Below are 10,516 nucleotides of genomic sequence, written 5' to 3' on the forward strand. Positions count from 1 at the left end.
GAAAAATATTCAACCAAATGTAAACATCTATTATTCAAATAATATGAATTTTTTTTTGTTATATTTCGTAAATATTTTTATCAATTCAAAATTTCATTCATTCTCATATCAATACCAAAACCATAAAAATATCGATAAAATTGTCAACACAATCGTCTAAAGAAAAATAGTATTAAATTTAAATTAGGTCAACTTAGATTTACGTGAAATTAAATCTCACCCTAATGATTTTATGATATTTTCTTTCTGATTAAAAAATTAAAGTCACGGACTCTAATAAGGCCATTCTAATAATGCAATCTTTTTCTTTTTCTTCTTTTTCATTATGTCTCTGCTATCATATATTAACTATCATTTTCATCTCTTATACTCATCACAAATTCCTAAAATTTCAACTAAATATATATATCCCATCTTTTCACAAAAGTACATATTCATAATATCATTTTTCTTCAATAATATGTAACAAATTTCATCCACTCATTTAATCAACGTTGTGTATGATAGGTCCACTTGTTTAACATTTTAGTGTGTGTGATGAAATGTCTCAATCAATCTAAACCATTTTAAACGACGATGTTTTTCTATCATTTTGATATATCTATTTAGATTGGCCGCACATAGTTTTGATTAATTAGTACGGTTCATAATTTCATTCCCTCTCTCTCATTTGTCACCAAAACACACGTACACCTAATTTACTATATTTGTCACTCACACAAATAACTATTGCTATTGTTATAGAGTTTCGTCTCTTATTTTTACCAATAATTTTAGGTAAGTGTCTTTTTTAATATATCTCAAACCCTAATTCCATTTCATTATAGATTTTTTTTTTTTTGTACATTTATGATTGCTAATATACTATATTATTATTTGAAAATAAGTTTGCATGACTCTAAAATAATCTCATATTATCACATTTTGTGAATTTTTTTGGCCATGTAACATCCCACCATCATTGTAAATATATGGATGATTTTTTGAGAAAGCATCCTAATTAGAATTTCAATGCACCTAAATTCAATCAACAACAAGCACTTCACGATATATTATCTAATCGTATAATTGATGTTACGTCTAAATTGTAGTTAATATTCCAAAAGTCAAAGAAAATATTGTTTTCCACGGAAAGTGATGTTTACAACACTTAGTAACTTTGATGAAGTGTATTAGTATTTAATGACTTTTTTTAATAATTGTTAAATGATAACATAAAAAACATGTCATAGCATTGAAAAAGTTCATAATTTTATGGGTATTTTCATATCAAAATTATGCCTTTAGTTTTCATTTTAATACATTCCATCACTCTTTCTTATAGTCATAAATTGATGACAAAAAAACCCCATTGAACGAAATTTTCATAAAACTTCATTTTTCCTCGCAAAAAAAAAACGCGTGAAAGGAGTTTTATGACTAAATATTCTTTACTCCCTCGTCCATTTCAACTATTGTTCATGAGTACTAATAGAAGTCCAAATTTGTTATAGTAACTTTAAAGGTACTAACTTATATGTTTTTCTAACAATACCAAAAGGATTTTGGTACCAATAAGTAGTTGTTTTTACCCTAATTTGTTTCGGTTCAACAATATAGAGCAAAGGATTCAAAAAATCTAATATATATTTAAAACAAATGTATATATATCTAGTCAGAAAGTGATCAAATTTTTTCCCTTGTGTAGCATAAATATTCTCAATTTGATCAAAGTAAAACTATGCATTTCTTAATATAATAGAAATAGAAAGTCTTCAACTACAAACCTAGCTATTGATAATTACTATTACGCTTATATATGAATATGTCAATTAAGGTAGGTACATTTTGATTATTTTAAGAAAATATATATATACTTTTAGTATATGTTAGCTTTTTATTCATTAAAATAGAAGATTTATGGTAGGTAATTAAAAGAGTGGGTAAAGATAAAAGGATGCTTCCCCCTCTTGTGGGTTAACTTAAAACATATAGGAAATTAAAAGTAAGAAGAAAAAAAAAAGTAATACCAAGTTTAGTATGTTAATGATTTAGAAGAAAGGTGATTCAATTGTTTTCATCATATGATCACAAGAATAAGAGAAAGTAGAATAATATATGTATAATATATAGTTTGGGAAAGTGTACATGTTACGAAGCTCATTTAACTGCGATTTTTTCGCTTCTTCTTTCCACATGCTCTCTTCTCTTATTTCCCTTTCCCTCTCTCTCTCGAAGTCAAACTCTTTTCCTTTTTCTCCTCATTTTTGCATTATGTATACAAAAATAATCAAAAATGTCTACATTTTAATTTAACAATTATTGTTGATAATCTTTTTAAACTAAGTGTGGAAATCAATGCACAATTTTTCTAAATTATTTATTCAATAACTCTCTTTTTTTTTTCATTCTTCTTTTGCTTATTTCTATGTTTTTACTATATAATAAAAACGATAGATTTACTCTCTAATTATGAAAATATCGTTCGAGAGTGATAAGTGATTAAGAACCACTTCTTTTCTTACATCAAATGAGATGGTGTATGCATTACATAAATTAAAGTTTATTATTGTTTCTTTCTTTATTTAAAATTCTAATTTTTTTAAAAAAAGAAACAAAAAATTTGATTATTCTACTTATATAAATTATACGAGTGTGTATATATATAAATACAATTAGTCGTTAAATTGGGTAATATAGATTTCTTTTTCTTTTCTTTGATGAGCTAAAAGAAACACGTAAGAAATTAGAAAGAAGAACTTTGCAGTTTACTCAATTCCTACTTCAATAATTATTTTCAGTAATAGATATATTTTTCTTTTTCTTTTCAAACTTTAAGTCTTTTTTTCTTAACACTCCTCTCCTATATGACATGTTTTTCTCAAGATTTTACCTTTTCCAATCCTATTCTCTATCTCTAAAACCCCATTTTTCTACCTAAAATTTAACTTAAAATATTGGTTCTATTACTTTTATTTTCTTTTCAACAAATTCAACCTTTTCCCAAACTTTTCTTTTCTACCTTAAAACTTTTTGATATTGTTAATTTTTAAAACTCAGGGTAAATTTATAATAGTTTAAAATTTGGAATTAAGTTTTTCTAATATATTTAAAGAACTTGACATTGTGATATCAAAATTTATCTTAAACAATCCTTAACAATATTGACTTTGAAATATTTCGATTTACGAATAATATAGGACGACAAATATTTTAATGCATATACCCATCAAACAAAAAAAAAATCATTCTTTGTGGGATCCAAAAACTTCCTCCCACCCACATCTCTTTGCTATAAAAACCCCAACACCTTCGCCAAATTACTTCACAAAATCTCAAATAGAAAGAAGAAAAAGATGGGGATGAAGCTCTCCATTTCCCTTCTCCTCTTCCTCTTCTTCAACCTCTCTTCTCTTCTCAATGCAAACACTCTTGCATGTGATTGTGACAAGTCCCCATCTTACCCTCCTTCCCCTAAACCCAAACATCCGCCGCATTATCCCCCTAAACCCCCCAAATCTCCTCCTCCCTACAAACCCCCCACTGTCAACCCACCTCCCCCATACATCCCAAAACCACCTCCTCCCTACGTCCCAAAGCCCCCACCGTCAAACCCCCTCCTCCTTACGTCCAACCCCCCGTAGCTAAACCCCCACCACCACCGTCCCCTCCCCCTCCAGTCGTATACCCGTCACCGCCTCCCCCTCCAGTCGTATACCCCTCACCACCTCCCCCTCCAGTCGTATACCCCTCACCACCTCCCCCTCCTTATGTTCCAGTGCCCAGTCCACCATTAAAGCCAGCGCCGGTGGTTCCATCCCCATCGACTCCTTGTCCTCCTCCGCCGCCGAAACGGGAGACATGCCCCATTGACACGCTGAAGTTGGGAGCGTGTGTGGACTTGTTGGGTGGGTTGATCCATATCGGAATTGGTGACCGTACGAAACAAACTTGCTGCCCTGTTCTTGAAGGACTAGTGGATTTGGATGCGGCAGTTTGTTTGTGTACCACCATTAAAGCTAAGCTTCTGAATATTAACCTTATCATTCCCATTGCCCTTCAAGTTCTTGTGGATTGTGGCAAACACCCTCCCTCTGGTTTCCAATGCCCTAATTACTAAACTCACTCTACTCCTCCGATCCCTTTCAGGTAATAAATAAATAAAATATGTTGAGATCATAAACTTTCGTAATCAACTTTTAAGTGAGCTTTTAACAACCTCTTTAAACATGGCAACGTTAAACTGAAATATTTACAAGTAGATGGTTAAGTTAAGTTAGTAAAGTGTGTTGTTTTTATGCATAATAAAAATTAATTGACATGCATACGATATAGTGGTTATGTTTATGGTATGAATGTGGAGTGTATCGAAAAAGAAAAAAGGATGGAAATGAAAGTGGTAGGTTGAGTGAGACAGAGACATGGAATCTTAAACATAATGTGGTGGAAAATTGATGAAAAATGTAAATAATTGAATGGTTAAAATAATTCTGACTTATATTTTGAATATTGATTTTGGATGAGTGCAGGGATGGAGTCACGGGCGCAGCTGTGTACCTATTATTACTTCATAAAAATAATATTCGAAATTGGGAACTGAGAAGCAAAAGACAACACTCTTTTTCTTCTTTCTTTTCTTTTCTTTTCTTTTCTTTTCTTTTTGCTCATGAATTTTATTTTTGTTTTCTTAATTAGAACGTCAAATGTTTTCTTATTTTTTAGTTTTAGTTTCAGTTCCTGTACTCTTTAATATCAAATCTATGTATTGTATTGTGCCATTAAATGTGACTATTAATAATGAATCTTCATTAATCATTTCATGTGTTAGTTCTCTTTCTTTTTTTCTTTTTTACAAATGAATGGTAATCTTTAATCATAGTTCGACTTACGTGATTAAAAATTTAGGTTAAACGATATATGTATTTTGTATTATGTTTACGTTGAATATTAAGTTACAAATTTAGTTCGTTAGGTTTTTGGAATACAATGATTTGGTTTTTGGTCTAGAAAAATTAAATCTAATAGTTTTTCTAATTATTTACATTTTATTTTTTTTAGTGGGTTAACGTGTAATTTTTCAGCCAAATTTGGTTTGTAGAAGGGAAATTATTTTAAATAGTAAAATTTTTAAAAATATTTACAAAACAGCAAATTAATAGCTACCATCATGATACATGTAGGGAGTGATAACATTTTATATTTACAATATTTTGTAAATATTTTTATTTATTTTATCATGTTTAAATTTTAAAAAAATTGTAAAACATTTGTAGAGATTATTAAGTAAACCAACAATTTATAGGTGAAATAGGTGCTTGTAATTTTAAAAAACTAAAAAAGAGAATTCAAATAATTGGGGAAATGGAGTTTTGGATTTTGAAAATTAAATATTATTTCTTTTAATTTCTTACCAAAGTTTTTACAACGTTTTAATAAAAAAAAAATCAAATTCTTAGTAAAATTATTTTAAAGGCGAAAATTCCATTTGTAATGAGAGAGTAATAAGTGTTAATGGAAGCTTAGATTTTATTCTTTCTATATAAATCTCTCTCGATAATGATATATTCAAAGAATCGAAATATATGTAGGATATTATAAATTTGAGAAAACATGAGCTCGTTAGGTCTCATTCTAAGAGTTATATCTCAATTTGTAAGTCAAGAAAAGTAAGCTATTAACCAACTTTTGGAGTGAGAAAAAAGTGAACGAATGTTGAGAAAGTGAAAATGTCGAGTTGCACTTTCCTCATAAAAGTTGGTTTGTCTTTTATTTAATGCATTTGTTTCTATTCTTTTTGTGTTAATCTTTTGAACATCGAACATTCTAGACACGTTTGTTAGACACAAAAATGTTGTGGTGGATGAGTTGGCTCACGACAATGACTAAAAACGCGTTTTGGTTTAAAGTGTTTATTGAAATGTTTTGAAAATCACTCAAAATAACATTTGGAATTGTTTGCAAATTTATTCTAAAATACTTTTTTTCTCTGCTAATCAATCTTGGCTGTGTCTTCTAGAGATATTTGTCACTTTTTATTTCTAAAGAAATTATACTTCATTCACTAATTACCAAAATAGTTGCTTTTTTCTAAATAAAAATAAATTAGTGATTAATATTTCAATAATTCATTCCATGATTAATTTAAGTTTTTTTTTTTAAATTAACAAAAAAAAACTATTTACACTCTGTAAAATAAAAAATCCACTAAAAAGCAAAAATTCATTACACTATAAAGGATAAATATTTTATCTATTTTATGATATCTCTTAAATTTTCGATACAACAATTAATAAAAATAAAAGATACCTAAGAAAATATAAGAGAATTCTCCCACACAAAACTTATAAATTAAAGACATATCCGCCTTTTGAATTGACTTAGAAAAAAGTATTTTCCAAAAATCTTACTTTTGTAAATTAAACATTTGAAATCGTATTCTAACCCACCATTCGAGATTGAGAAACCATTGTTAGACGAAAATTTTGTATGACCATTGAAGTCATCAAATGTATAGATAGTTCTTCATGGTTAAAGATCAAATGACTTTACCCTTCACCAAAACTTTACAAAGGATTAATCAATACTTTCACACATATACACACAAATAGGTATATCTCAATATATACGTATATATATTTGTCAACCTAATAACCACACGTTTTTGCCAACATGAGTTTAGTTCAACTGGTACCTGTATGAATAAAAAATTATAAAAACAAAAAATTCAAAAAAATAAGGGAAAAATAATGCATTTTTTAAAAACTCATTTTCAAAAAAAGTGTTTAAAATAAATGTTTTATTATAATTTTGAGATGAGTAACATCTTTATTATATATTAGTGACATTTTGATGTTTATTTTATGTGATTTATAATAAATCTGACTAGAATCTAATGAAAATATTGATTCAATCTACGTATCAACGTCAAATATATAAAATCATAAAAGCTTCGATAATATTCTTAGGAAAATAATAACATAAATAAATATAACGGTAAATAGGAGATGAAGAATTATATTCATTAGTCTCCACTCTCCATCCCCATTTTGCTCCCAAAAGGAATAAAGAGGCACAAAAACATGAAAGAAAAAAAAAAAAAAAAGTAAATTTACGTAAATATAACAAAAATACTAAATATTTGCGGCCTTATATAACAATTTAAGAAAAGTCGATAAAACTCGATTACTTTTTTATATGAACTTTTTCATAAATTCCATATTTTCTTTATTGGTTTTGATTAGTGTGAGACGATTTCTAAGTTTTTTTTCTTATTCTTTGCGACATATTGTTCGCTTCATCATATTATTTTTTCTCCTTCTTTCTTATTTTTATTGTTTCTTGTTTGCCATTTCTAATTTTTTTCTTCCAAAATTTATTGGTTCTTCTTCCTCTCTCGTCTTCCTTCGTTTTTAGTTAATGACTAAAAGATGGATTATTTCTTAAAAAATCCCAAAAAGAATTGTAATATTAATTGAAAAAGGAACTCAACTATGATGGGCCGTAACTAAGCCCACTTAGAAACCGAAGTTTTCTTGAGGAAGAAGCCGATGCTTTTGTGCCTGAACTTGCGAACTCCATCAGCGATCTGAGCGACCGGATTTGCTGACAAGATTGATCTTCCATTTGTTGCTGTTTCTGAATTTCGCTTTCAGGTGATGTTCTACTTCGTCTCTCTCACTTGTTTCTAATTTGGAATATGCAGGCTTTTGCCAGTTTCTTTAATGGAAAAATGGTTCTTCGAGGGGTGGGTTAGCATAGGGGATGGAATTTAGACGGAAATTCTTGTGTTTTTTTTTGTTGGGTCGCCTTTACTTACTTTGGCCATGTGAGAAGTGGTCATTCTGAGTTGAATATGGCAGTGGAATTCTGAAAATACATTTGGGTTTTTGGGGAATTGGGATTTTTACGATCCATTTCATGATTTAGTTAATGTTTTGGTTATATATTTGTAGTTGTGAGTTCCTATATGAACTATGTTCTTCTTCTATCTCCCTTGCCCGATTTTTTATTGGCCTCTCAAGCGTTTGGAGCTACTTTTTGAGTTTTCTCCTATTAAGAAGGAACATTCTTGGTGTTTACATTTCAAGAAAATGTTGAAGAATCTAAAACCACTCTCATTCAAAGAGAGAAGATTCACACGTATTCAAGTTTTGTCTTCCTGTTGTTGCTTTCATTTTGGTGTAATTGGATAAAATGTCAGAGATTTCCTTTAAGAGGGTATAGAAGGTTGAGGATTTTATTTGGTGAATTGGGTGACTGTAATTCTACCTTTACAATTATAGGTGGTATCCTTAATGTGGAAGGAAGGAGGTGTTAGTTGGGAAATGGCCGTGGAGATCTCTGGCATATTATCTTTGTTGGGCAGTATCGAATGGACCCCTTGTTGAAGAACAATCAAACATATAATATTGTAGAAGTGTTGTGAGCCTTTAGCTTTTCTGTTTATGATCGATTTGAAAAGCTGGTTTACGTCAATTGATTAGTGCAAGTTGCTAGAATGAGGGCTGGGAGATTGTTTAGATGGGTAAGCAAAGGTTTTTTAACTTCTCTATTCGCTTATTTTACAAAATGAATGCACATGGAGTTGTTATCAAGAACCCATATTGAAAAGGTCCTTGTCATGCTAGATTCAACTATTTTGTTGCTAGATGTTCGAAGAAGAATCTATTACATTCTCAACTGAGTCCTCTTTTGGAGATTTCTATGCAGTCAATTTGTTCTCTGTAATTGTCAAATGTCAATGAAGATAGCCTGGAAAGTTATATTTCCTTAAGACTGCACAATTCACTTTCTGAACTTCAACACCTGTTGTAGGTTACAAATGGGGAATCTCACTAACATATTAATACTTGCAAATGTTTCTCTACTCTATAAGGTGGACTGAGGGAATTGGACCATTCATTCAGTTCTTAAAAGTACTTGACTGGAGTATGGAATTGTCAAGCTAGACCACTCATTGATGCATCTTAATGCACACAAACAAATAATGTCATTATCTATAGATTTTTGTTATCTTCCCTTTGGATTGTTTTTCCTGTGTTCTGTTTTGATCCCATTAGTTCTTGATTGAAGTTAAATCTCTACAAGATAGACTGTAGAATTTGGATCATTAAGGAGGAACAAAAAATTATTTTGTTACATAGAGAGGGGAGCAAACTGAAATTATTGGAGAGCAGCAACTCATGGGGGATGAAGGAAGCAAACTGAAGTTATTCAGGTGTGGGTTAGATTGACGAGAGGGAGAGGGATGCAATGGAAATATAGTGTATTTCTGGATCCTCAGATATAAAACAATTCATAATGTTTTAAAATGTTGAAGCATATAAAAATATATAAATACAACACATTTTATTGTCCTCATTGTTTCTTTCTTCCCCTTCTTTGAATAAATATGTGCCCTCAGCGTTGCGTTGTTTGTCTCCCATTAATGTATCGGTGCTCACTTTCAGGATTTTTATCTTGCCCTACCAGATTATCTATTCAAACTGTCCTCTTTCCGTAACGGGATAACAAAAAATGTCCAGAAGATATGATAGCCGAACAACAATATTCTCTCCAGAAGGCCGTCTTTACCAGGTTGAATACGCAATGGAGGCAATTGGAAATGCAGGTTCTGCAATTGGGATATTATCTAAAGATGGAGTTGTTTTGGTAGGTGAAAAAAAGGTAACTTCCAAACTCCTACAGACCTCAACTTCCACAGAGAAGATGTACAAACTTGATGATCATGTTGCATGTGCTGTGGCTGGAATAATGTCTGATGCAAACATTTTAATCAACACTGCAAGAGTTCAAGCCATGCGATACACTTACGCTTACCAAGAGCCAATGCCTGTCGAGCAACTAGTTCAATCCCTTTGTGATACAAAGCAAGGCTACACTCAGTTTGGCGGTCTACGTCCCTTCGGTGTTTCATTTCTGTTTGCAGGATGGGACAAAAATTACGGCTTTCAGTTATACATGAGTGACCCAAGTGGAAACTATGGTGGTTGGAAGGCTGCTGCAATTGGTGCAAACAACCAGGCAGCACAGTCAATGCTCAAACAAGATTACAAGGATGACATCAGTAGGGAAGAGGCCATCCAGCTTGCACTTAAGGTGCTTAGCAAAACCATGGACAGCACAAGTCTTACTTCAGAAAAACTTGAATTAGCTGAGGTTTTTCTTTCACCTTCTGGCAGTGTCAAGTATCAAGTGTGCTCACCTGAGTCAGTAAGCAAGTTATTGGTGAAGTCCGGTTTGACTCAACCAGCAGCTGAAGCTTCCTAAACACCTCTTAGTTGTTGGATTACTTCGCCGTGCTAGGTCTGGCATATTTCATGAACTTCAGTTGACTCGAAGTGAACACTGGTGTTGGGATATGTTGTTAGATTGTTGAGCTTATCTTTAATTTGCACTTTATAAAGTTCCTATGTAACCATGTTAATGGTCATTATCTTTACATTGAAATTATTTACCGCTTCTTGTTTAATGAACATTGAAATTTGAAATCAGGTAAGTTCTGGACTTGCACTATAGTTTCCTTTTCATTCTCAAA

At 31.1% G+C, this 10,516-nt stretch overlaps 2 protein-coding genes across 3 annotated transcripts; both read left to right on the forward strand.

The window, feature by feature from the left end:
• The first annotated feature begins 3,296 nt into the window (after positions 1–3,296).
• On the forward strand, positions 3,297–4,799 carry LOC105435284 (36.4 kDa proline-rich protein). The gene is given in 3 exon segments (XM_011655708.2): positions 3,297–3,582; positions 3,585–4,128; positions 4,509–4,799. Coding segments are annotated over 2 exon segments (762 nt in total). The 5' UTR covers positions 3,297–3,335; the 3' UTR covers positions 4,100–4,128; positions 4,509–4,799.
• Positions 4,800–7,392: 2,593 nt separating this feature from the next.
• Positions 7,393–10,516, forward strand: LOC101221238 (proteasome subunit alpha type-4). 2 transcript variants are annotated; one of them, XM_011655709.2, is made up of 2 exons: positions 7,393–7,631; positions 9,429–10,516. In XM_011655709.2, exon 2 carries the CDS (start codon positions 9,496–9,498, stop codon positions 10,246–10,248), a length of 753 nt encoding a protein of 250 aa, XP_011654011.2. In that variant the 5' UTR covers positions 7,393–7,631; positions 9,429–9,495; the 3' UTR covers positions 10,249–10,516. The 2 variants fall into 2 exon arrangements, with proteins under 2 accessions (XP_011654011.2, XP_004146000.3); XM_004145952.3 differs by having other exon boundaries at positions 7,406–7,631; positions 9,451–10,516.

The sequence above is a fragment of the Cucumis sativus genome, chromosome 4 (assembly GCF_000004075.3).
Source record: "Cucumis sativus cultivar 9930 chromosome 4, Cucumber_9930_V3, whole genome shotgun sequence".
Lineage (NCBI taxonomy): Eukaryota > Viridiplantae > Streptophyta > Magnoliopsida > Cucurbitales > Cucurbitaceae > Cucumis > Cucumis sativus.